General features: G+C 59.0%; 1 protein-coding gene across 4 annotated transcripts in view; it reads right to left on the bottom strand.

Moving 5' to 3' along the window:
* Nucleotides 1–26,453, bottom strand: part of ARAP1 (ArfGAP with RhoGAP domain, ankyrin repeat and PH domain 1) — a 141,763-nt gene that overhangs the window by 24,752 nt on the left and 90,558 nt on the right. For all 4 annotated transcript variants that reach the window (XM_067539083.1, XM_067539084.1, XM_067539085.1 and 1 more), the window contains 14 exons: nucleotides 25,004–25,110; nucleotides 24,674–24,873; nucleotides 23,437–23,522; nucleotides 20,628–20,810; nucleotides 16,915–17,089; nucleotides 11,846–11,980; nucleotides 10,242–10,377; nucleotides 7,926–8,028; nucleotides 6,944–7,139; nucleotides 6,176–6,215; nucleotides 5,430–5,593; nucleotides 4,146–4,358; nucleotides 1,763–1,868; nucleotides 560–707 (listed from right to left, as the gene is read on the bottom strand). In XM_067539083.1, coding sequence (XP_067395184.1) covers nucleotides 560–707; nucleotides 1,763–1,868; nucleotides 4,146–4,358; nucleotides 5,430–5,593; nucleotides 6,176–6,215; nucleotides 6,944–7,139; nucleotides 7,926–8,028; nucleotides 10,242–10,377; nucleotides 11,846–11,980; nucleotides 16,915–17,089; nucleotides 20,628–20,810; nucleotides 23,437–23,522; nucleotides 24,674–24,873; nucleotides 25,004–25,110 — 1,992 coding nt within the window. The remainder of the gene's footprint in view (nucleotides 1–559; nucleotides 708–1,762; nucleotides 1,869–4,145; nucleotides 4,359–5,429; nucleotides 5,594–6,175; nucleotides 6,216–6,943; nucleotides 7,140–7,925; nucleotides 8,029–10,241; nucleotides 10,378–11,845; nucleotides 11,981–16,914; nucleotides 17,090–20,627; nucleotides 20,811–23,436; nucleotides 23,523–24,673; nucleotides 24,874–25,003; nucleotides 25,111–26,453) is intronic.

The raw sequence follows: 26,453 nt of genomic DNA, 5'->3' as shown, positions 1-26,453 counted from the left end.
TCCCAAGTCACCCTTCTCCCAACAGCCAGGGGATGGGGGACCAGGGTTTGTCTGCTGAGAGTGCTTTAAAGGGTCTGGAGGCTACTGCCCGGCTGAGAGGCTTCCGTCCAAAGCCACGCACCCAGCAGCGGCTGGGGATCAGAAAGAAGACAAAGGAAAAAACTCCCTCATGGTGGAGGAAGCCCCCAGGGCAAAGCAATGGGCGCTAAGGGCCATAATAACTGTCATCCGCCCTCGCTCTTCTCGTCAGTAGATCTCAAAGCACTTCCCGAAGGAGGGTAGCGTGAGCCTCCCCATTTTGCAGATGGGGAAACTGAGGCACGGGGGCGGGGCCGTCGCCTGCCCAACGTCACCCAGTGGAGTGAAGCCAGGTCTCCTGATTTACTGACTAGCGTCCTCGCCACCCCACCACTCCGCTCCACAGACGAGCTTGACTCGCCAGACGCCAGGTTATAACAGGCAATGTGTAAGACTCGCTCCGGCTGGCCGGAGAAGACAATATTTTCTCCAGGTGCCCACGTGCCGGGCGTACGTGGAGAAGGCTCTGGGACGTACGTACGCTAAATATGAGCACGTAGTGGTTGATGAGATCCTCCACCACGAGCCCCGGCTTGTAGTCCTTCCCGTCCGTCTGGAAGAGCGTCGGCCCGAAGACGATGGCCAGGTTGTGCGTGTTCATCTGGTTCATGTCGGAGAAGTACTGGACCCTGCGGAAGCCAACGTGTTCAGGAGAGCTCCCCCCCGCAACCTCACGTCTGCAGCAGCCGCCTCCCTCTGCCTGGCGCAGGGCAAGACAGGAGTCGTGTTTGTTCCTCGTCCCTGTCCCAGCGGCCCTCTGAGATCTCCCCAGAGCAGTCGGGGCTTCCTTTCCTCGGCGGCTTACTGTGTGCGGTCCTCTAGGCCCAGAGCCTCCCAGGGAGAGGGACTTGTCGGGTCTGCGCGCAGGCTTGGCCCTCCGTGGTGGGGACCCTCTCCGGCCAGACACACCTTGCTCCATCTCTGCCCGGGGGCAAAGCCCCAGCCCCTGCGTGACCGGTGCAGGGACGCTATCAGGTCAAAGGAGCCAGCTGATGCTCCCAGAGGGTAGGGTTTGAATTCTGATCTGATCCCTAGCAGGGCGGGTGGGTGCCCGGGAACAGAACTACCAGGGGGTGGGCGGAAAGGAATCCCTCTCTCTCCAGCTTGTCCGAGGTGTGCTTCCCGACACATCTAGCCAGGCATGGCAGCTGGGCCCCAGGAGCCATACAGCCAACTAAAGGGGCTATAGAAAAGGGTCCCTGGCTCTTTAAAGGGGAGGCAGAAGAACCTGTCCCAGCACTGCTCTGCTGATCGTGCATATCTGAGATCTCCTTTATATGAGGGTCTCACAGCTCCCCTGTGCGGAAGGTCAGGATTAGCCCCCCTTTTATAGATGGGGAAACTGAGGCATGGAGCAACTAAGTAACATGCTCAGGGTCCCACAGGGAGTTGGCGGCAGAGCCTGGGGAATAAGCCAGGTTTTCTAAATCCCTGTCCTTGTACTTTAGCCCCTTTCCCCTCTGCGGAGAAAGAGCGACGCTCATCTCATGGCATCACAGACCAGCAAGTAACCCCCAGTGCCTCTTTCCTTGCCACGGACCCCAGGCGAGTGACTCTAGCTGGGGGGACCCCAGGCCTCGCACGCCCAGCTGGTGGGAGCAGCTGCTGCTGGAGAGCATTTTCCTCCGCCTGGCACAGAGTGGAGCTGTGCAGCTTGCCGTGACCGCGCCGCGCCCCCCCTTACCGGTACAGGTGGTTGATCAGTGCTTTGACCGTGGCTCTGTTCACCACGGGAAGGCTGCTCAGGAGATGGCGGTACCGGCTGATCTTCTCCTCCTCGTCTTCGATCGCTGGCAGGGAAAGGAGCAGAGCACAGGGGTGAGCAAGAACTGCTCGGCGGCAGAGCGGGTGGATTTGGGGGAGGGGGCTTCCGGACTGGCTGCTGGGCTTCCCCACCGGGGTCCGTTCGTGGTCCAAACTCTCACCGGACCCGCCTCTGCATCCCTGACCCCCGTCTGGGCATTTCCCAACAGGCCCCTCACCTGCCCTATTCTCTACCCCCCCTTCACCCCACAGCAGCCAAGTCCACTGCAGAGGGACCTGGTTCCTGTTCCGTGTTCCCCCCTCGGGCCGGGCCGGTTCCAGCTGCGCCTGGCCGCTTCTAACCCCCGGAGCCAGAGGCCTTGATCTGCCCAGAGTTCTCCGAACAAAACATCTGCCACCCAGCTGTCCTGCAACCCACCTGGCTGCAGAACCAAGAACTGGGCCAGGATGCCAGCGTCAGCTCTCCGGGCTAAATGAGCCAGGGAAGAACGTGCCTTGGAGTTGTTCTCAGGCTAAGGCGCACGATGCAGGCTGTAGCATCCTTCTGTGGAGTACTGGAGCGACGCGCACAGGGCAGCTGGCTGAGACGGCTGCTACCAGCCTGAAAGAACTGAGCTCCAGGGACAGGGCTAATTCACCCGTAGCAGAAATGCCTGATCCTGCCAGACTCTGGTCCTAATATGAATATTGCACGGTGCGGGCTGTGTGAACATGTCACACCGGGCCCCCCCAGCTGGCACCAGAACTGCGTGTCGCAGGCCCCGTCCTGCTCACAGCTAACGGAGATGAGCTGAGCTCTTGGTGCTGGGAGGTGGGGAGTTCTGTCCCCGCGACGCTCAAAGAGAACCTAGCATGCAGCGCCGGGACAGTACCAGAGCCCCAGGGGCAGGGAGGATCTGTCACTGCGTTTTGTCCTTCTCTGGCACCTTCCCCTCCATGGCTCTCAAAGCGTTTTACAAAGGGCAGCTCAATTTCCCATGTGGGAGAAGTAAATGTTATCACTCCTGTTACACAGATGGGGAAACTGAGGCACTGGGGGTAGGCAGTGACTCGCCCAAGATCACCCAGCAGGCAAGTGGCAGAGCTGGGACTGGAACCAGCAGCCCTGACTTCCAAACTTCTGATCTAACCCCACCCTAGGTTAGTCTCCCCTCTCGGCATACATAGAATCATAGAATCTTAGAGTTGGAAGGGACCTCAGGAGGTGTCTAGTCCAACCCCCTGCTCAGAGCAGGACTAACCTCAGCTAAATCATCCCAGCCAGGGCTTTGTCCAGCCTCAGCTTAAAAACCTCTAAAGATGGAGATTCCACCACCTCCCTAGGTAACCCATTCCAGTGCTTCACCACCCTCCTAGGGAAAAAGTGTTTCCTAATATCCAACCTAGACCTCCCCCACTGCAACTTGAGACCATTGCTCCTTGTTCTGTCACCTGCCACCACTGAGAACAGCCTAGCTCCATCCTCCCTGGAACCCCCCTTCAGGTAGTTGAAGGCTGCTATCAAATCCCCCCTCACTCTTCTCTTCTGCAGACTAAACAAGCCTAGTTTCCTTAGCCTCTCCTCATAAGTCTTGTGCTCCAGCCCCCTCATCATTTTTGTTGCCCTCCGCTGGACTCTCTCCAACTTGTCCACATCCTTGTTGTAGTGGGGGGCCCAAAACTGGACACAGTACTCCAAATGTGGCCTCACCAATGCCGAATAGAGGGGAATAATCACTTCCCGCGACCTGCTGGCAATGCTCCTACTAATGCAGCCCAATATGCCGTTAGCCTTCTTGACAACCAGGGCACACTGCTGACTCATATCCAGCTTCTTATCCACTGTTACCCCCAGGGCCTTTTCTGCAGAGCTGCTGCCTAGCCCGTCGGTCCCCAGTCTGTAGCTGTGCATAGGATTCTTCCTTCCTAAGTGCAGGACTCTGCACTTTTCTTTGTTGAACCTCATTAGATTTCTTTTGGCCCAATCCTCCAGTTTGTTTAGGTCCTTCTGTATCCTATCCCTGCCTTCCCAGGTATCTACCACTCCCCACAGCTTAGTGTTCCTCTCTAAAGCCTGGCCTGCTAACAACCTAGACTCCCCATTTTCTTCCCACAGCAGAGCATCCAGTTCCCCTTGCTCTCACTGCCACACCGCCCCCTGGTATAAGACTCACAGAGGTGGGGATTGTAAGGCCAGAAGCCCCCATGATCAGCTCGTCCGAGCTTCTCTACAACACGGGCCGACAGGCTAGGCTCCCGCGGAGGATGCAAACAGTACGTCTGCATTGGAGGCTTTGCAACAAGAGGACAGCAGCCCCCCCTACCTGCCGCCTTCAGCCAGTCCTGGCAGCACTCTTTGGTGAAGAGTCCGTCCCCGAGGTCTCGGAAGAACCTCTTCAGCGTGTTGGAGACATCATCCACCTGGTGCTCCCCTTCCTTGAGCCGGACCCTGCGTGCGTCCTTCCGGAGCATCTCCAGTAGGCTGGTGATCTTGGAGTTCTGGCCGCTCTTCCTGTAGATCCCGTCCGAGGTCAGCCCTGCAGCGGAAGAAGTCACGCGAGGTGAGTGATGCGCCAACAGCCTCGTGCGAAGCACAAAGCGCGGCGGGGCAATACGTTCTGCGGGGAGTCCCGGGCCACCCACCCGCCCGCTGGCCTGGTAGAAGAAGCCGGCGGAGCTCTGCGAGGAACGTGTGACCAGTGGCCCCCCCTAGCCAGGGCCCGGTCACCACCGCCAATTTCTGTAGGAGGCCTGGGAGCGGATCCAAAGCCCGGTCTAGTCCTTGGGAGTTTTTCCACTGAACTTCCCGGGCCCTGGATCCAGCCCTTTGTCAGCAAAGAAAGCAAACCTGTGTAATAATCGGATCTTTACGCCTCAGGCCCACACAGGTGCCGGCGCTAGGGTGAGCAGAGGTCCTGATTTTATGGGGACAGTCCCAATACTTGGGGCTTTGTTTTCTAGAGGTGCCTATGACCGCCCACCCCCGTCTCAATTTTTCACACTAGCTATCTGGTCACCCTGGCGGGCGCCCACATCAATCCTGCACCAAAACATTTAAAGGTGGCGTTGCTGATCTTGACAAGTCTAGAAAGGGGCTCGAGCACAGACCAGAAAGGAGTTTAAGGCGTCGGTCCATCTGGGGGAAGGGAATTTGTCACAGTGGAAGACGCACGGCGGGAGATGCAGGGTGCAGAGGAGATAAGACAGGTGGCAATATACCTGACTGCACTTCCTTGTCCTCCTGCTGCTTGCCCGCCCCCCGGGATAGACCCAGCACCTCTGGCTGAGTTACTGAAGGCCTCAAATCATGGCTTAAAGACTTCGAGTCACGGAGGATTCGCCATTTACTCTCGTTTAAACCTGCAAGCGACCCGTGTCCCCTTTTGCGGAGGAAGGCGAGAAAACCCCCACCTTCTCCAGCACGGAAGGGCCAGGTATGGGAGGTGATGGGTCAAGGGCCAATCCAGCAGCGAACCGTCTCTCAAGCCGTGAGTTTGCCTCTGGAAGCCAAGGTGGCCTCAGCATGCAGGCGAGGGGGAGAGAGCCTGCTAGCCTGTCTGAGGCGCTGCCCTCCCACCGAAAGCGGGAACGCCCGGGTGCCGACGTACCACACTGCGTGATGTAATCGATGCATCGGTCTACGATGACGGGGACGTCCGACTCCGTCAGCTGCTGCTCGGACAGCGTGTCGCCAGAGCTTCCCGCCGCCTTCTGGATGGCAGCGACCCAGCCCGAGAAATCCAGCTTCCTCTCCCCTTGGATGTACAGCGTCCTGGGGAGACAAACGCGGCCCCACTGCCCCCTCAGCTGGGAAACAGCAGCCGGGACTGCGACGCACGCCGGGACCCAGCGGATGCTTCTAGCCCGTTACACGTCTAGCCGCCGGGGCTCCAGCCCTCTCAAGTGAACTACCCATCGGTGGAAGGGGCTGGGTGAACAACCACGTCTTCACGCTGCCCGCCCAGCCCTGCCCACCGCCCTGGAGGGCGTGCAACCTCCATGCCCTCTGCTGGCAAGGTGAAGAAGGTGGTTGGGGTCAGACACGGCCCCGATGGGGTGGGTGCCGGGCCCGCAGAAGTGGTCTGAGACCCGCCGGATCGTTTCACACGAGCCACTGAGCAGACACCAGTCGCTTCCTACCCTCTGCTGAGATGGCCTGATTTGACCAAGTCCCTGTTCAGCACCCACCCCCGTGCCTCCAGCGCCACTGGCTCTTTTTAGTCCATTTCAGCTTTCTATTAAAACCCCGCAGCTTTTAAGAACCTGCGGGATCTAACGAGCCCCTTTAAACCAAGCCGAAGGATCGTTCCCTCAATTCTGCCCGGTACTACACGAAGAGCAGACAGGCTTTTACCTTCTTCTCTCCACCAGCACCAGGTTGTCCCCTTGGAGGGCTGTGAAATTAAAAGCAGAGACGCCATGAGATCACCCTAGCGCAGGACGCTTGCTTCCCCCAGCCTCTGGCTAGACAGAGGTAGACGCTCGGTTCTGCCAGTGAAAACCCCTGCCATCAAAAGCACCAGCTGCCAGCAGAGGTGCTGGAGGGAACTACGGCCAGGAGAGAGACGGCACGAATGGACTTCTCTCTGCATGGCACGTTGGCCAACGATGCCGCAGGTGGCACCAGCCTCCTGGAGTTGGCACTGACCCAGCCCCCAAGTTTGGCTGCGGGAGCGCTGTGCCCTGGGAGATGTGAAAGCCAACTTCCTCCGCGGCTGAAAGATTTCAGGGCACCTTTCGCAGGAGAAGGGGTATTAACCCGTCCGTCCTGGGCAACCGCCTTTCTGCCTTCAGAGTTCTCTCTCCCTCATTGCTCCTCTGAAGCATCTAACTGTGTGGCGTTACTAGTGGAGAACAGTTGGCAGGCTCCACCCCAGAGCTGGCTGCATTTCAGCGATCCCGGCCCGTAACACGCTCCAGGCTCACAGGTGCCGTCCACAGGGATTGTTCTGTGGGGACGCTCGACTCACAGTACTGAGTCTTAACGTGGCGAGGGGAAGGGACGGGGCAAGCCACGGGGTGGCTGGGGTTGACGCCTCTCAGGCACAGGGTCCAGAGCCCTCTCTGCGGAGAAGCAAGGCTGGGGGCCTGGGAGGAGGGACAGGAGGGGCGCGGTGCATACAGAGCTCCTGCAGCTTCTTCAGGTGCAGCGCCTCCTCCTTGTCGCTGTCCTCGAAGAAGGCGTAGAGGGTGGACTGGGCGAGGGCGAACCAGCCCTCCTTGGCCTGCTCCAGGCTCAAGCCGCCCTTGTACTGCAGCCGCCCGATCCGCTCGAAGTCGTGGCTCAGCAGCTCCTCGGCGTGGGGGTGGACGAAGGACTGCGTGGTGGGCAGCAGCGAGGGAGGGAGGAGAGAGGAGAGAAGCTCAGAGTTCCCGCGCATCCCTCCAGCCAGCCGGCCACGAACCGCGCAGTTGGGACCTTGAGGGCTGGGGCCCGGTCCAGAGTCTCCACAGCGGCGTGGGCTGCGGAGAGGCCTTCCCGGCACACCCCTAAACTGCAGCCCTCCGTGCTGGCGCCTTGTCCTCGCCGGGCCCCTCGGCTCCCGCCAGAGCCGCTTCTGGAGAGCAGCGAGGGGGAGCGGATCTCCCCTGCAGCGTGACCGGGACTCGCTCACTCACAGCCTCTGAATCTGGTTCCCCACGTCTCCGGGGGGACTGAGCTGGTGGGATTCGCTGACACGGAGCCGGGAGAAAGTTAGACCACACGGCTCTGTGCACATCCCCAGCTACAGCTGCACACCTGGCGGCTGGCACCAGCCTGGTCTCCCACGGCCTCTGTGGTGCTGGTCCAGAGGCGATGGCCACTACCCATCAATCAGACTCCATCAGACTCACTCTAGGCGTGCTTCTGAATTTGGCCCTAGTCAGCCAGCCCCAGCCCCACCCTGGGCCCTCGAGTGACATGAAGGGACAGGACCACGCAGGGAGGAGAACATCCCAATCCTGAGAATCGCTCTCCACGCCCGGCTCCCCACAGGAGCGCCCAGTGCCAGGCCCCCCGCTTGGGAACTGTCCCCGGAGACCAGGCTCCATTCAAATCCAGCCTGGGGTTCAACCCCTAGCAAATTCACTCCACTAGCGTCTCAGCACCGGGGCTCCCTTACCTTGGCGATGGACTTGACCCACTTCCGAATGGCCTCGGCATTGTCCAGTCCAAACAGGTACAGTCTTTCCGACTCGATGAAGACTTCAAACGTGTTCTCAAACCTGTGTGAGGGGGAGAGACCAAGACTGACCACAGGAAGGAGACCCGGGCACTGACGACATCGTTCAACCTCCAGCCGCTCCCCTCTCTCGGTGCGCTGTGTCTTACGCGCCAGGGATGGAGAGCGGTGCCGGGGGAGCGCGCCGCACAAGGGCCGAGGTGCTCGGGGCCGAATCGGAGCGGCTCGGCTCTGAGGCTGGTCAGAGGGCCGCCTCCGTGAGAACGGCCGTCGGTCTCTATCTTTTCTCAAGCGAGGTCTGAAGTCCCTGCAGATCTGGGAATTCTCCTTAGAGCGAGACGCCCCCAGGCACAGCTGGAGTGCGGGTCACTCACTCGTATCGGCTTATTGCACGAGGCAGGCGGTTTGAAGCCCGGGGACCAGAGCAAGCCCAGCACCTGGGGTGAGAAGAACCCTCGCTAACACTACGACACATGCTAACTGCAGCTAGAGACACTAACTATAAGAACTATACAGATAGACAGGCTAAACCACGGGGTAAGAAGCCTTCCCACAGAAAAAAGGATTGTTCCAGCAACCGTCACGGGTGGTAAGAAGGAACGGAAGGGGTGCGGGGCCCACAACGCCCCTTACACCGGCGCATACGCCCACAGCTCCAGAGGGTGCTAGCGCCAGCCCTATGGACACCGCTGAGGGGAAAATCTCCGGCAGCTGTGCATGCGGGGCATGCCTAGCACAGAACAGACGTGAGCAAGCACTCAATAGCTGTCTGGATGGTCGCACTGCCGCAAAGGATCGGGGCGTTAGAGTGCATCACAAACTGAATCTGAGTCGGCAATGCGATGCCGCTGCAAAAATGGCTCATGCGATTCTGGGGTGCGTCAACAGGAGGGTTGTGTGTACGACACAGGAGGTGATTGTCCCGCTGCTCTTGGCACTCTGCTGCCCCACCTGGAGTTGTGTGTCCAGGTCTGGGTGCTGCGCTTTAGGAAGGACGGGGAAAAACTGGAAAAAGTCCAGAGGAGAGAAACAAAAATGATCCGAGGTTTAGAAAACCCGACTTCTGAAGAAACACTGAAAAACCTAGGCATGTTTCGTGTTGAGAAAAGAAGATCCGGGGAGGGGAGGGAGGGGACGGGACCTGATAACAATCTTCAAATAAGTGAAGGGCTGATCTAAAGAGAACGGTGATCAATTGTCCTCCAGGTCCACTGAAGGCAATATAAGAGGTAATGGGCTTAATCTGCAGCAAGGAAGATGGAGGTCCGACATCAGGAATAGCTTTCTAATGCGAAGGGTAGCTAAGCTCTGGGCCAGGCTTCCAAGAGAGGCTGTGGGATCCCCGTCACGGGGGGGTTTTAAGAACAGGCTGGACAGACACCTGTCCTTGGTCCTGTCTCAGCGCCGGGGGCTGGACTAGATGACCTCTCAAGGTCCTTTCCAGCCGGACACGTCTATGATTCTGGAGAGCTGCCTCCTGGTTCCAGAGCCGCCGTGAGCGATGCCGGTCCCCAGAACGCCCACAAGGGACCTTCAAGGGCTACAGGACTGACCTCTGCTCTCACCTCTGCTCTCACAGTTACACTGGCGGGGCTCCACTAACTTCAGGGACGCTACTCCTGATTTCCACCAGCGTGAGGAGAGAATCCGGCTCGCTGCTGTGCAAACCACACACTGCAATGGGCTTGCACGCTACCGGCTGAAGGCCAGGCCGACATGCTACAGCTATGAACTGCTATCAGCTGTGCTTTGGCCGGGGAGGTGGCGTTACTGCTTTCACATGCAGCGATAGTTGGCTCGATTCCCGGGAGGGGCGAGATTTCCTCAGGGACTGAAAGACCCTTCTGAGACCCAGGGAAGATAGATTTAATGCTGCCCTGAGGACCCCTCCGATGCACCGCAAGGGATCCCTGCAGAGGCAGGTAGATCTGAGTCCCCCTTCCACAAATGGGGAAACTCAGACAAAGGTTTAAGTGACAAAGCAAGTCACTGGGACAGCCAGGATGAGACACAGGGAGCTCCTGGCTGGTAGACTCACGCTCCCCTCACTGGTTATGCGCACGGGTTTGGGAAGGGCTAGACGGCACCTGTGACTCGCCGTAGCCTCTGGGCCCCCTCAGCGTCATTAGCAGTCCCCAGCTGCGGTACCCATTGCTCGGTGCTGCTCCAGATGCCTTCAGAGAGGGCTCGTTATGTTTCCATTCCCTGTGGGGCGCTACCACAGGCGGGGACCGTGCCAGGTGGGCAGACCCTTACCCATGGGTGTCAGGCGGCTTGGTCACCAGGCACACGATCTCCTCCATCTTGATCTCGCCGTTCGGCACGGTGTTGCGGTCGTTCTCGTAGTAGCTGAAGACGCTGTCGTTGAGGGTGCACCAGCGGCGGCTGAATTCTACGGGGGGAGAGGAGTCAGCGGTTACTGCGGCTCAAGGACCCCAGACAAAATCCGCCCATTTTCCAAGCCAAAAATTTTTTTTAAAAAATGGTTTGTCTAATGGGCAGCCCTGCAAATTCCCCTGGGATCCGAGAGCCCGTCCCACACCTCTGCGCAGACAACAAAGGGTCTTGTCAGCCAAATTCTGCCCTCTGGGCCACCCCGGGTCCTGGCACTGGGTTTGCACATTGGCACTCAGAAACAACTGTGTTAACGATAGGAAGCGAGGACTCCAGCTCCTGTTCCCACAGCTTCTGCAGGGCTAACAGGAGACAGGAACAGCCACAGCTTGTGCCAGGCGTCTGCTTCTTCAGACTTATGACATCCTACACAGCCTGGGTCGCATGCCCTCACCGAAGACACCCCGTGTGTGTCTGTCTCCGTCTTAGGGCCTTCTACTGTCTGCACCACAGGACTCAGTCTTTGGTCTGTCTTAGCTACCTTCCGTTATTATTATTTATTATTTGTATTATTAGAATGTCTAGACGTGGGATAATTCGCACCTGCGTTGGGTCTCATCCTAGTCTCTAGTAGCTAGAGATTGGCCAAAACCCTGAATTGGGAGGTTTTAGGTCCCTGCCAACATATTTGTTATCATTAATGACGATTACTCTGGGTATTATAGATATCCATGGCCATGTCCAAACCTGGTTGGCTCTTGCCGAGTTCTTGGCCTAAATGGCTTCCGGAGGCAGTGAGTTCCCTGATGACAGGGTGTGTGAACAAGCCGTGCCTTTGATCGGGTTTGAAATGCAAAGGTCAAAGTCGCAGGGGAAAAAACAATCTGAACATAAGAACGGCCACACTGGGTCAGACCAATGGTCCACCTAGCCCAGTGTCCTGGCTGTCGACAGTGGCCAATGCCAGGTGCTTCAGAGGGAACGAACAGAACAGGTATCATCAAGTGATCCATCCCCTGTTGCCCATTCCCAGCTTCTGGCAAACACAGGCTAGGGACACTTCAGGACACAGGCTAGGGACGCTTTTGCATCCCTGCCCATCCTGAATAATAGCCATTGATGGACCTGTCCTCCATCAACTTATCTAGTTCTTTTTTGAACCGTGTTACAGTCTTGGCCTTCACAACATCCTCTGGCAAGGAGTTCCACAAGTTGACTGTGGGTTGTGTGAAGAAATACTGCCTTTTGTTCGTTTTAAACCTGCTGCCTATTCATTTCATTTGGTGACCTCAAGTTCTTGTGTCATGAGAAGAAGTAAATAACCTTGACCTGGGCTTAAATGAGCCACAGAGCCAGCTGCTGTAGCTGTCACGCAAATCACCTACTGGATCTCTTAAGCCTGGCAGGAGGACAGTGCCACCTCAGACAGCATCAGGGGCTGTGCCATACCACGCCCTTCGGGCCCACTGTGTTGCCCCAGCCCCGCCCGCCCGCTCTCCCCGGCAGGGAAGCAGAGAAGCACCTACCTTCCCGGGACTTCCGTTCGTTCGCCAGCTTGGCCATGGAGGGGGTCTTGTAGAGGAAGCCATTGTGCGTGACGGACGGCAGGATCACCGAGTAGTGTTTCTCCTCCACGCTCCCCACCTCCACCCGCGGGATCTCTGCAGGCACAAACGGCGTTAGAGGCCCGGCGGGCGCGGGATCCGAACTCGTGCCGCTTGGGAGCCGACCTTCACTGTGGCCTTGGTAGATCCCGGAAACACGGCAGCCCTGAGCCAGTGGCTGCTTTCTATAGTGCCTGCTGGGCAGCGCCAGGGCCTGAAACCCTCGCTGCTCCTACAGCGAGCCTGGGCGCTAGCTGCCACGGTGCCAGTGGGGTTTGATCGTGCCCTGGAGGGACCCGCCCAAGAGGCGCTCAGCCCCCACGGCTCAGTTAACCCTCAGCCTCCCTGCTGGGACCGCAAACCTCCGGCACGTGGACGCTCGGCCGCCAGGCGGGGGAAGAAGCTCCGATGCCATATTCCATGCCCAGCCCCCTTGAGCTGCCCAGCCTGCCGGAGTTAGTTGTGTCATCCCCACCCCCCGTCATCTGCCAATTAACAGACCTCAGTCGAACCCCTCCTGGGCTGCCCAAGACCCCCTGCCCCCCCAGAAACCAGCCGAGGGGGGTGCAGCAGCAAAGGGGTTACGCCAGCAGAGCAGTCGGAGGGGAGCCCTGGACCACAGCCGTCTGGCTGAGCCTGAGCTCCGGCCGACCCAGGCCTCTGGGCTTGGCGTTCCCTTGCCACCTCACCGCTCCCCCCTGCTGCATCTCACCGCCGACCGCCACCAACCTCCCCTGCCCAGCGCCCCGGCCCCTCCTGCCGCCACCTCCCCAGGTCCATGCCCATCGCTTTCCGTGCTTCCCCCCCCAGCGGCGCATCGCCTGCCCGCCGCCCTGGCTGCCCCTTCCGGGTCCTGCGCTTTAAATCCTTAAATGGGCCAGGACTAGGTAGCTGGGAAACCACCTCTGGCCCCGCCACCAGGGGCGCGTGGAGGCTGACGGAGGCCAGGCACAGACCTGCTGTGGCTGGGGGACGGGGGTGCTCCGCGGAGAGCCCCAGCCGCGGGACCGTTCCCGCTGAAGGTCAAGGTAAGCCAGACTCTTGCTCCTTGCTCCATCTCTTTGCACCAGCCTCGTGCGAAGCAGCGGGGCCGTGGGGCGCCCTGGCTGAAGGCCCTGGCACTAGAGCCGCTAGACTGAAGGCAGGGAACGGTTCACGGCTGGTACCAGGGAGCGGTAAGTGAACAGCACCGAAGCGGTGCATCACCTACTCGGGAGAAGAGATTCTGGCACAGACACCCCCTCCTTGGCCGCGGGACCCCCCCGAAGGCAGGCCTGGGGGGCTGATTCGGGGGCCGATTATGGTACCAAGGTGGCAGGACACCAGAGGGCGCATGATGGGCGACCTCAGGGGCAGGTGGGTCGTGTGAGGTTTACAGCAGGGAATGGGAGGTGGTTCACCCCTCCCTGGCCCGCGATAGAGCCACGCAACGATAGCCTGGGGGTGGACGTTACCGTCCCTGGCAATCACGCTAGTCAACGGAAGGAGGTGGTGCAATCGGCCGCCGCTCGGCTTTCAGAGCTGACAGCTCCGCTTTGCTGCTTCGTTACCGGCTCTGCTAACCTTCAACGGGGGGAAACAAGACTCTCATAATCCGGTGGATGGTCCCGGGAATCGGTGTGAAAGGAGGATTTCTTCAGTGCTGGCAGAGTGCTCGGCGCTTTACAGACCACCGAGGAAGATGAGGCCCTTGCCCCGAAGGGCACAGACAAAATCCTGCAGGTGCACACGGCCAAAGGCCGGGCCGGGCTTTAAAAGCCGCTCTCACAAGACGCGTCGGCTTGTACCCAACTCCCGCTCGTCAGCGCCCACGCCGGGGGCATGGTCTGCGAGACCAGCTGAGAGGGAAGGCGTGTGCCCAGAGGGATGGGCAGATCTTCACGGTTTCATTTGGATAAAGACCCCGAATGGGGCAGCTGTGGCAAGGGCTCCGGCGTGAGGGGCCGGGATCTCGGTTCCATTCCCAGCACTGCCACGGACACGCCATGGCTCCGGGACTCAGTTTCCCCCCTCTGTGGCAATACCCATCCCCCTTGGTGAAGCGCTCAGAGAGCTGGGCTGGAAAGTTGCTCTGCCGTACAAAAGACAAGCACCGTGGTTACTGCTGCTCCACAGGGAGCCGGGTGCTGGACAGAGGGGTACAGAAACAAGGTCCCTGCCCAGGAAACTTTACAGCACAGACGCTTATCTGAAATCCTTTGACTCTGCCAGCTGGCAATCGGGGCACAACAGGCTTTCTCGAGAGCTCTCTGCTTCTCGCTCTTTCTGGTCTGGCTGGAAGGACCCGGAGAACAGCCCCTCCTGTGGTATTTCAGCCCCGATGTTTCCAGTCTCACTCAGAACCCAGCAGCACAGCTGATCCACCGGGGGGACATCCGCGTTTCGGCTCTTGCTCTGTGTGAGTTCTGAGCTTGGATTGCACATTCTCCAGCCAGGTTTGCCCCTCCCTAATCGAGAGGGCGCTGGTCTCCTTCCCAGAAACGTCCTCTGCACCACAGACTCGGTGCAACGGACGGCAGACAAACAGCAAGGAGCAATCCGGGGGTGGCGCCAGGAGAGGGACGAGATGACCTAAGCGCGCTCAGATTTCTCTGATTCATCGTGCGCAGGCTGGAGAGGACCCGCAACAGCTGGATTTCCTATTGTGCTGACTCTCCTAAACTTGTTGGGCCAGATTCCCCCCGCCCCCTCCCCCCCTAAATCCAACAGCTTCAAGAGGTCGATGGGTCGCCCAGACGCTACGGTAATGAGCGAGGTGTCCATAGATTAGATTAAAGATCAATAGCTGAGATTGACCTGCCCCTTGGTCAGTTTTTCACACCAGGCATCCCTGATGATAGAGATTTTCTTTCCTTCTTCCTCTCTGCAATGTCCGGGACCCTGCCAGAATCAAGGGGAGTTTTCCAGGGCTATAACAACCACCAATGAATCCTTGAGAATTAGTTCCCCTTTCGCTGACTTCAGAATGTCGTCCCGCGGAACCAGATCTGCAGGGCTTTCGCTGAGAGATGGGCCTGACGCCAACCAAAACCCGGGCTTGTTTGCAGACAGATGGTTACGCCACCGCACTGAATCTGACTGATCCCAACGTGGAGGCGGGGAAACATTTGTGGAAGATGTGGAGAGGGATCATACTGAATACGTGGGAGCGGATCTCGCCCTGGAGGCTCTTCCATGCCTTGACATGCTTAAGAAGGATCCAACGCCGCTAAGCCACGGGCCACGCTGAGCATGAAGTCAGCTGGGACCTCGGCCGCTCGGCGCCACCCAGGTCAGACCCGAGCAAAGCAGGGACGCAGAGAAACACTCAGAAGCAGGGAAACCCTCAGAAACGAAGAGCAGCCAGTGGCAAAGCCGCCCTTTGGTGTATACCAGCCAGCTGGTGGGTCACGGTCCCCCCAGCCATCAGCCAGATCACCTGGAAGCACTTGGGTCTATTGCCTTAAAGCATGGTCACCCGAGAGAAAGACAACGGAGAGAAAGACAACGGACCAGCCACGTGGCCAGTGCACGGTATCAGAACGGGCTGGACCTCAACAGCACAGCGGGTGTGTTTGACCTGGGTGCCTTATCCCGCCCCACGGCAGCCGGGGGCCGCTTGGCTTTGCCGTCCACGGGAGCAGGAGCTGGGGACGCTGGTGTCCAGGGAGGTCCCAGCGGTGGGCTGGAAGGGTCGAGCGTCACGCTGGATCTGAACGTGTGACAGAGAACAGGCGGAGGGCAACGGGACAGAACAGCTCTGACCCACGGCCCAATGGGCCCTTCCCACCGCAGGGGACTGCTCCTGATTTACACCGCTACAGCGAAGAGCAGAATCAAGCCCGATGCCTTTTCATCTCATACTGATTTAACGCAGGGGCCGAGAGGAAAAGGGGAGAGAAAAATCACTTTTCCGAAGCCCAGGAGAGATCCCAAGGGAGGTTTTTCACCTGTGCCCAGACTGCAGGATCTGGCTCCACCAGGCCCACTCCCATCGGACGCTGCCCTAGATGGCTGAGGCATGCCAGGACAGCACGGAAAGATGCTCCGGGCAGATTCCAATGAGCAGATGAGAGTGGCTGGAGAGAAGCAGCGGCCGCTCCTGGTGCCTCTGCGGCGGGACGGTTTGTTTGCTGCGTTTTCTCTGTGTAAGAAGGGGCTTTTCAAGCACCGTTTGAAATGCGTGTTACCAGCCCATGCCAACGTACCAACACGTACCAAGTCCCTCCTCGGTCATCCCCAGGTCCTGTGCTCGTCACAGTCCCGAGGCTTGCCTCAGTGTTTTCTTGGGACTGGTGGGGAAAACTTTTCCAGGACGTCTGAGCAGAGCCGGCTCCACACCTAAGACTCAGCGTGTTTGTCCCGAAGTTGGTCCTTCGGGGCCAGAACCTGAGCCACCGTGGGGCCCGGGGACTCAGATCTGAGTCAGCCCAAGAGGAAGGAGGGTAGATTTCTGAGCAGGCCCAGGGATGGGGTGAGGGCAGCTCGGGGTTCACATGGGACTCACAGAAACCAAAACCCCGGCTTCCATGAATCTCTGCGAGCCGGCAGCGCCCAGCTTCAAATAGCTCTGCCTGGTACCTAGCAATGTACCTACCTGGTACCCGGGTAATGCTTCCAACGCACATGCCCAAGCGGCACCTGCAAAGCAAGAAGCAGGACCCAGGCCACGCAGTCCGCAGGCCCGATCTCTTAAGCGTTCTTGCGACTTCGCTCTCAAGGCTCTGCCCCTCCTCCGTAGCGCTGAGGATCTCCAAGCACACGCTGCAAATCAAGCCTCAGGAGCGAGGCAGGGGAGCATCACAAGCCCCGTGTTACAGAGGCGAGAACAGCGGCACAGAGACACGCAGCGACTCGGCGTGTGGGATCTGGGACCGGTCAGCAGCAGAGCAGAGATCAGAGCCCACGGTTCTCACCACTAGCCCGTCCCCTCTGTCTCTCTCTGGCAGGGCCAAGGCAGCAGCCGCATTCCCAGAACCGCCCCTGGGCCTCTGCACACCTGCCCCTCTCACCTGAGTTTTTGTTATGAAGCAGGAATTCCATCTGCAGCCTCTGCCCAGCCTGCTCCGCCAAGGCAATGGGGGTTGGGAAGTCAGGGTCCCCGGAGAAGCAGCTCACCTCTGCCCCGCAGAACACCAGGGACTGGGTTTCAGCCAGGTCGCTGGTCGTCACCGTAGCGCACAGAGCCTGCAGCAGGGCGAGGAGGGAACAGATTGAGTCCAGTTGCGCTGGAGACACAGACAGAGCCTCAACAGAGACCCACAAAGCCCTCTCGCCCGCTAAACCCCAGAGCCGGGAGGTGGGGGAACTGCTCCAGGCTGAGCTCGGCAAAACAGTCTGGAAAACAATCGAAAGAGGCTGAACCCGCCCGCAGGCGCGCCCGGCTGCAGCTGAGAGTTGGCTGCCAGGCCAGCCGGGGAAGAGGAAAGGGGCTTGAAGAGGGGAGAGAAAGTTTTGGAGGGGCTCTGAGTTTAATCCCTCCCTTAAGGAGCCCCTGGTGAAGTCATACAGCCAGAGGGTGGGACGACCTCTTTACAGGGAGAAAGCAAACAAGGCCACATGTGGAATGCCAGAACTCCCCTCCAGCTGACTCCCAGCTGGCCAAGAGATGGCTGAGGGCGGGGACTGGATTTGCAAAGCAAACAAAAATACAAAGCCCAGGAGGGTAAGCGGCTGCAATCTGATCCGGCCAGCCTGGATTCTGTTGTTTCCCAGCCCAGTGGCTGCTCCTAGATAATCCTTACCACCGGTGTGAAGCCAAAGGGAAAAAAAAGTTCAAAAATTAATCACGCTCCTTTCCTCCGTCCCCCCAGCTTTGCCTGGAGCATGGAAAAAAAAATCAGCTTTTGTGCTGCTCTGTCGCCAGCAGTTATCAGCGAGGGCTTCAACGGACACTCAGCGCAGCTCTCTGAAATCTGCTCATTGCAAATAGTTCAGGTCCCTGATGGAGGCCCCGGGAAATAGCGTGCCCTGAGAGAATTCCTCTAGAAAAATGGCGTAGGGGTTTCTCTGCTGGTTCTTTAGAGGATAACATCTTACTACCGCTACCAGCCCAAGATGTTAAAAATGGGGGTTCTCAAACTGGGGTCATGAGGTTATTATGGGGGGGGGGGTTGCGAGCTGTCAGCCCCCATGCATGCTGGTAAGGATGGCACGGCATGGGGGGGGGTCATCACTTTTGTGGGGGTGTGGTCACAGCCTGAAATATTTTCAAAGAGGGTCAAAAAAAGTTTGAGAACCCCCGGAGTTATTCTCGCTCAAGCGGCAGAGGCCGAGGCTCTGGTGCTAATGACCCTCCCAGTAGATTTCACTCACGTGGCGTGAGCGTCCAGTAACAGGAATTCAGCAACACATAAGTATGCAGCACAATGTGTGAGTCACATCGCCCTTTAGTGGCTGGGCCACTCGGGGATAACAGCCTACTACTGCTAGAGGAGCTACTCCTTTAGCTCAAGCCTGCTTTGGGGCTGAAACGCCCTGGTTCAAACCCCGCTGTTCACCCATGTGTGGGGCGGGTCGTTACGCTTGGGCCGACCCCTCTTGCCCTATGAGGTTTACGAGCTCCTGAACCAGCAACCATTCGGCTAACCGCCCTGTGGGAGAGCCGCTTTCCTTCCAGTCGTGATCTCCACAGCCCTCCCCAAAACACACTGTGCACAACACCCCTCCTGAGTTTCTGGCATCGCTGCATGTTGCACTCCGGGGAACTTAGGGCGTCTCTCTCTTCCTACAGGCTGCAGCCAAGGCCCGCTACGCCCCTGGGGCGGATACCACTCGAGCAGCAGCGGTGAGCTCAGCTTTGCTGGCAGACTGCGTGTGGGGGAGGAATAAACAGGGCGCGGGGTAAAGGGGCCAGGGGTGGATGGGGCAGAGGAGTGGATGGCTGGTGTGGGGGAGCCAGGATCCTCAGGCAGGGTCTATCCCCAGCATTACAAGGTGAGTCACTATAGTGGGAAGCAGGCTGGGAAGCAAATACAGCGTTATGCGCAGGGAGAACAGGCCTGGGGCGGTCTGCCTGGGTGCCGCCAGAGGATGGGCAGTTCCTTCTGCTTCAGCAGTCTGAGGAGGGGGTCCAGGCAGGAGGCCAGACCCCAATGTTCTGACCCACCCCATCCATTTCCTCCCGCGTTACCCTGCTGGATTGACGGAGGGGATTCTTTTTAGTAATAGAAAGAATAGTAAAGAGAGAGCAACGCTCCAGCCATCTCCCTTCCAGTCGGCCCCAGGCCGGGGAGGATCTGGGGTCTCAGCGTTCACCGCCCCCCAGCCCGTCTGCCGTCTGGAGATGCAGCCCGTGACCAACTCCCCTGCAGAAAGGCAGAGGGGGAGAGAGAGACAACGGGCGCTGCACAGAGCGGGAGCCTCCGCCTGAACTGGAAGGCACAGGCTGACTCCTCCGGTGCAAAGACAGGAAGGCGTTTGTGAGCCACCCTGGGGATTCAGCACCCAGGGGCCAGGCTGGGAAGGAAGACCTTGCATCATTCTCCCGCCTGAGCAGCACTGCGGTGTTCTGCAGGGAGCTACGCCCAGCTCTCCTCCAAAGCCAGCCAGCATCCGCAGCGTCCCGCACGACGGGGAACAATATACATCGGATTCTGTGCTGAGGCTGCTGGAAACAGACAGACCCTGTGGTTCTCCAGAGCTCGCTAGCTCCTCCATGCAGTCTGTGCTACCTCGCCTCGCCCACATGGGGTCTCCCTACGTCCTGGCCTGGACTCCGCGGCCGTGGAAGGGGCCTTTCGGACTGAACTACAGGGTCACGGCAACAGGAGAACTTAAGCACGTCTTTTCCCCAGCACACTTGGATCAAAAGCTCAGCGGATGCTGCAGGTGATCTGGGTGCTGAGGAAAAGAGCTGACAATTATACAGACCCCCCCTCCCAGCTGCCACTAAGCATGCTACAGAGGGTACACAGGAATCACGTCATCCAGCACTGAAATGCGGTCAGCTCTGGGGTGGGACACAGCCGCTACTGAACAGCACACCGCAACATTTCATGACGCTTTCAGTCCGTATCTGAGACACGGCAGAGGGAATTGTAGGGAGACAGAATGTTATTTCTTGACTGGGATTTGGCCAGAACAATTGGATTAGTCTCCCTGCTCGTGTGACAGTGTCATGGGGTCTGTGGGTTAAAAGGGAGTCAGGCCTCAGTCTGACATGTATTTACTGAAAATCAACAATTAACCACGCACCAGGCAAACTACCTGAACTCCCCACAGAGCACAGCCTGAGCCACATACAGCTGTGCATCCCACCTCCCCTACATACAACACACACAGCGGGAGCACGCCCATTTCACAGATGGGGGAAACTGAGGCAGGGGAGCCAAGCGGCCCCGTATGTGCCTCTTTTGGGTGACCAACCAGCCCTGAGACCGGATTTCAGCGATTGCTAGATTTTAGGGACAGATGAGGTCAGAGGACAGGATCACAACTAGCTCCCACAACTCCCACCGCTATCCACTGGGGCTGTGAGTGCCCGGCCCCACTGAAAATCAGTGTCAGCATCGGCAGACACTTGTGAACGTTTGGGCTTTGGCAGCTGGACAAAGAGGAAAGCAAGGAGGAAAATCCAGCATTGAAGGAGGCACTTTAGCCCAGGGACTAGGAGAAGGCCCCGTCCGCTCATCTTCTCCAGGTGATGGGAGACCCATTGCTGGGAGAGAGACCAGAAGACCTGCCCTTCCCCTGAACGTGATCTGGAGACCACGAGGCAACCAACCTTGTTGAGCTCCTCCTGGTTCCCGAAGAGCGGGTGGTAACGCCGATACTTGCCCTCCTTGTATTTGGCGACGAGGAAGCGTCTCCGCTCCTGGCTCCCGCTCGCCGGGTTGATGGCCTCGCTGGGGGGGACGTTGGCTGCCCAGAACTGATTCGCCACCGAGTTGCCAAGCTGGCAGAACAGCTGCGGATACAAAACAGCGACGGCAGAGTGAACAGCGCCGGCCGGCATCTCTGCGCCGGCGCCACCTTCTCCCCGCTGCACGGCCCGGGATCCGCTGCGGATCTCCTGCTGGACGCAACGCACGCAGTGTGGGGGGCAGGTGCCTAATGCAGCTCTGGGTGTGGCCAAAGGGTGCTAACAGTACGCATCTGCCTGTTATTAACACACACACACACACAGGAGATCAGGGACTCACAACCACGGCTGAGTGACAAAGGCCGAGTTCCGACAGGTATCTGCCCATGGATCTCTGCATGGACATCAGATGCCAGGGTGATGGGCACCACTTTAAGACCCTGGGGGTGGAGGGAGAGAGAGCTGGCCATTGACTGCCCCAGCACGGATGAGGGTGCCCAATTTGCCATTCACATGTCAAATCGCCCATTGCACAGGAGCGCAGGGTCTGCAGACGGACACAGAGACCAGCTGCCATCAGCCTGTTAGTTCATCTCCTCCGCTCCCAGGCTGTGATTGTTCCCTGCAGAGAGCTCCCCCGAGAGCCCTGGCTGGTCCAAACACAACTCTCCTCTGGACCCCATTCCAGAGACCATCGCTCAGCCTCGAAGCCTCCGGTCTGGGAGCACTCTGTCCTGGGCTGCTGATTTCCCCCTTCCCACCTTTCTGCCGCAGAATAACATCTGGAGAGCCGTGCGGAGGCTTGTCAGCTCCAGCTGCAGGTTATGAAAAGGACACCGCCGTTTTAAACCCTGCACTTTGAGAGTCACACCTTTCCTTACTGACGTTCTTCCTCCTGCGCGGGTTTGTTCTGATAGGGTCGCTCGCAAGCGCAGGGCTGCACACGCTGGTTTGTTATTGTAGGGTCGCTCATGTGCGCAGGCCAAGGGCACTGCTTTTACTGTTGGTGCAGCGTCCAGGAGAGAGTGCAGTGTGTGTGTGTCTGACTGTCTGCACTGGAAGGGACACAAAATGGCTGCCTGACTCCGCAGAGTCCTTTGTAAAAACACCATCACCACCACAGCGACACAGCTGGACACCGCAAGGGGAGATGGGACTAGAAGCAGGGGAGAAGGTGTCAGAAGGAACTGACAATGGAGGGGGTGGTCCTGGTCTCTCCCTGTGGGGAGAGGGAGCTGGGGAAGCAGGGGGATGGGTGAGATCTGTGGGGGAACATCCCCATTTCAGCGTGCGTCAACGGGGAGCAGGCGGGAGCCAACTCTGGGGCGGGGCAGAGGTGGCCAGACACAGCCAGGCGCCGGGTGGACCCAGGCCAAGCCACAAGCAGCTTTGGCCGCCCTGGTAGCAGATGAATCTCCCGGCACGTCGCGCTTTGCTCTCAGATCCCCTTGTTCGGGAGAAGGGCGGGGAACGCCCAGTCCCTGCCTCGGGTCCTAAGTGTGGCCGGACGGCGAGGAGGGGCAGCCCGCACGGGGCAGGGAGCGCCGGGTTCCCCGGGGCAGTGACTCGGGGGTGACCGTCTGCGGTTTAACCTGAGAACAGCCACAGAGGGGATGGTCCCTGCCCTGCGTGATGGAGGCGCACCTCCCACCGAGGAGAAGCCAGCGCCACAGGTCTAGAGCCAGCACCTGTCTCAGGATCCCCGAAGGGAGACTGCCCTGCCACGGCACAGGTGCGGCTACTGGGAGGAGGGGAGGAGACACGCCGCCTGCCCCCCGGCACCTGGCTCGGGGGCAGTCGGCTCAGGCGTGCTGGCTGTCCTGGGGGAGCTCTCGCAGGGAGCCAAGGCCCAAGCCATGGAGGGCTTTGTAGATCCAGGCCCGATGCCCTGCGTCTCTGGCTGTTGTCACTCGAGCAGAGGCAAAGCTCGCTCGGGGCTGTACGTCCGCACGTGCCGCCGTCACACCTCCGACGCGGTGGAGACGGACGCTGAGTCGCCGGCCGACCCCGGCCAGTTCCGACCCGGACCCGGAGAGGGGAAGGGCTCTTTTGCTCATTCAGCGTCTCCTTGGGCCAGTTTGTTTCTGCAGTCACTAAACACAGCCTCCCGCACCCTCCCCTGCCTCCGAGCTCCGGTTACTCAGCAGCTTGAATGCACGCCCCTGCCACGCTTTCCCACTGCTCTCTTTGCAGCTGCTTCTGCCGGCTCAGCCTCTCCCCCTTCCAAACACAACTGGGGAGAGGTGCCCTTCTCGCCTTCCCTCCCTAGTGCCCGACCGCCCCTGGCCGCTGACTGGTGGGACAGCTCTGCTCTCTGCAGCCTGGCATCTCGGCTCCCCAGTCCCAGACACGGGCATCGCCCAACCCCCTGAACGGAGGCACCGGGGCGGGTTTATTTCCAGATCAAGGGGAGCGGCAGGAAACGTTTCCGGAGGGTGGGTGCCGATGGCCATAGCCCTCCAGAAGCAAAGCTGGGGGTTCTGCGTCCCAGCCAGGAATGACTGCAAGGGGACACAGATATGATGATCAGAATCAGCCCGCGTGGGTTCAACTGGCACTTTCGAACTTGCCGGAAGCAGACAACCAGCTCGTCTCGTTCCGTATGGTTTGTCACAGGCCTGCAAGGGTCTGAGTAGCAAACCAGGGTAGGATTTCACGGGAAAGCTTCCCTCAGATGGCTACGAAAGAGCCCCCTTTCCACCAGCTAAACAACGGGAATCTGCACCGATACCTCGATCAGCAACTCCGTCCACACCTTCCTGTCCATCTTGAGGCTTCGTACTTTGGTGATGCTTGGGCCGAGCCCCCGATGTTCCCCTGCGGGTCAGATAAACAAAAGCAAACATCTCATTAGGGGCAGCGGCACGGCCTCGTGGTCCGAGCGGGAGTCTGAGAGCCGTGAAATCCAGCTGCCTGGCAGTGGCTCTGCTCGGTGGCCTGAGCCTAGTCCTTTCGCCTCTCTGCCTCAGTTTCCCCATCTGCAGAAGGGGATAACGGTATCAGCTACAGTGAGGTGATCCTGCTAAGTGCTGGGTAACCATCGGCCCAACTTCATGCCCTCGCTTTGCCCCGGAGAGCCCCTCTCTAGGCAGGAGATGCGCTTTTCCAATCACTATCTGTGCTAGTGGTTTTCTGACGTAGACAACCACCCAAGAATCCCAGCTATTCGAGATGGAAACCAGACATGCATTGCTGGCTCATCTCCAGCTCATCTCCATGGCCACTAGGAACTAGACGGAGGCCACCAACTCAGAGCTTGTCTGCACTGCAGAGCCTGGGCCGGTAAAGCTGTTCCGGTATATCTTTGCTGGCTGAGTCCCCCAGCGCAGTGTTTCTCAACCTTTTTGATACCAGGGTCTTGCTGTCTTCTGCTGTCTTCCTAAATTGGGTCAGGGGGATCTCAGGGACCGGTGCCGGTCCACGGACCGGGCGCTGAGAAACACTGCCCTAGTGGAGAGGCAGCGTGTGTGGGAAAACGGAGCTTTGCCAGCGTAGCGACGCCAGCTCCCTGTAGGACGTTAGCTAGGCCGACAAAAGCACTCTTCTGCCATCAAAGTCCCGCCGGGGCTGTGCAGCCTCTCCTCGTGGAACATGCACTTGCGTGATAAGCGGCCAGGGCCGGACCCGGCCACAGCTGCCCCTGCCCGGATCCTGCATCAGAAGGACTCTGGTTGCAGCCCGGTGTTTCTGAGTTGGGAAGAATCTCCCCCTCGGGGAGATCATTTCACAAGTCTCCACTAGAGAGGAGCCTTCCTCCAGCAGAGACAGGCACCGGTCTGACCTCGCCGGGCAACTGGTAATGGGGCGAGAGGGACCGGCCCGGACTGGGGGGATTGAAGAAGACGCTGCCTGGTGCGGCCAAGCCCAGTTCCCTTGCTGAAGCCAGCGTCCAACTCTGCTCTAAGCTCACTGGCCCAGCCGGGGCGCTCGGCCTGTCTCCATCACCGGCCCCGTCTGGCGGCCCATACCTGCGCATCTCTTGCAGATGACGACGCACAGGTTGATGGAGGCCCAGTCGGGTTTGGGCGCCCCGCAGTCGGCGCAGAACCGGTTCGCCTCCACCGACCAGATCTGCTGCGCCACCTCCGAGTTGGAGAGGGCCTCAGCGATGGACTGCTGCATGGCCTCCACCCATTCCTCTTTCTCCTGGTCCGAGTCCGCCGAGAAGCTGGAAGACACCCGAGAGCGGTGAGGGGGCGCGGGGCGGCTGGGGTGAGACCCGCGCCGCGAGACGGGGGGAGGGACCAGCGCCCGGTGGGGGCGGGGATGGGGCACAGCCCCTAGACCCTCCTCCTCACCTGAAGATCCTGTAAGGCGTCGTCAGGTCGAACCCTCTTCTGTCCACGTCCTTCACGTTCCCCACGTTCATCTCAATGTAGGTGATTCCGATCCCCAGGCGATAATCCTGATGGGGCAAGAACAGCCAGCAAGGGGTTAAAGACCATCAGCAGGAAGCGCGGACAGGTCATTACCCACCCACCCCCCAGGTCCTCCAGAGCCACCTACGGCGGGAGGCAACTACAGCCCTGGCCATCCAGCCTGCAGCCCAGCGCAGTGCCACGGGAACCAGGAATCCTAGTGCCCTTTGCGGGTGCAAGAACCGGTCCAATAGCACCCAGGGCTGAGAGGCTCAATCTTGGGGCCCTCGAGCCCCGGAGGCATCGGGTGGTCACAGGGCCTGCACCGTCACCCTACCTGGGAGCACAACTGCAGCAAAGCGCGTGAGAGCTTCTAAAGTGTCTCAATAACCCAGAACAACCAGGTCGCCGGGAGCAGGTGCTAAAGGGAGACAGAGCCGGGCTGGATGGGTCTGCACAAGAAAGGCTTCCTGTTATAACTCAAGCCCTGGGTTAAGATCACACCCAGTAAACCGCAGCGTGGGACCGGAAATCAATGGACCAAAACTGGCGGGTGCGAAATGAAGCCCAATTCATAGGATCATCGAATGCTAGAGTTGGAAGGGATCTCAGGAGGTGTCTAGTCCCACCCTCTGCTCAAAGCAGGACCAACCCCGACTAAACCATCCCTGCCAGGGCTTTGTTGCAATTGCTGGACAGGATAATGAAGGAAGGGGCTATTCCGCCCTTCTCTCCCTTCTGGGGATCTTAAAAAGAAAAGGCTTCTGGGGGAAAATTGACAGCGGAAGCAGCTGCCTGACAACAGCTGCTGGAGCGGGCTTTACTGGTGTGACTGCCACTCCCACCGCCTCCTGGGAGCCAGGATCTAGCGTCACACCACTGGGCCTGCGTTGTCCTGATCCGGAGCGATGTCCTGACCACGCCGGCCAAGAGGGACCAGACGACATCGCTATGTCCGCTGGCTCTGGCTGAATGCCCCTCCCTCCCTCCCGCTGTGTGTTCTTGTCTTTCCTCACCTCCTTTCTTCTCTTTCTAGCTCCCTCCTTTTTAATTCTGTCTAACAGAAGCCTGGCTTAGCCAGTCCAGACTGTGTATTTTGCACCACAGCTGGAAGCCTGCAATGGTGTTCACAGTCCGAGGCTGGTACAAGTTTGCCAGGCAGGTGATAAGACCAAGACCGTGCGCTGGGTCTGTGTCCTTCCAGCCCTGAGGTTGCAAATGAGTCACCACCAGAGACAGAAGCTGCATTTTTCTCTCTTTCTGCTCTTTTCTCTCCCCTTTTGTGCGTGTTTCTTGTGTTGTCTTTTAGGAAACAGGATTGGACTTTACCCCAGCCCAATTAGGTAACGTTTTCTCTTCCCCTCCCTCTCCCCCTGGAAGGACAGCTATT

Source organism: Emydura macquarii, unplaced genomic scaffold (assembly GCF_026122565.2).
Source record: "Emydura macquarii macquarii isolate MOO-44397 ecotype Brisbane River unplaced genomic scaffold, CSIRO-AGI_Emac_v2 contig_509, whole genome shotgun sequence".
NCBI classification, from domain to species: domain Eukaryota; kingdom Metazoa; phylum Chordata; order Testudines; family Chelidae; genus Emydura; species Emydura macquarii.
The sequence above is the reverse complement of the archived record's forward strand: the minus strand, read 5'-3'. Positions and strand labels throughout refer to the sequence as shown.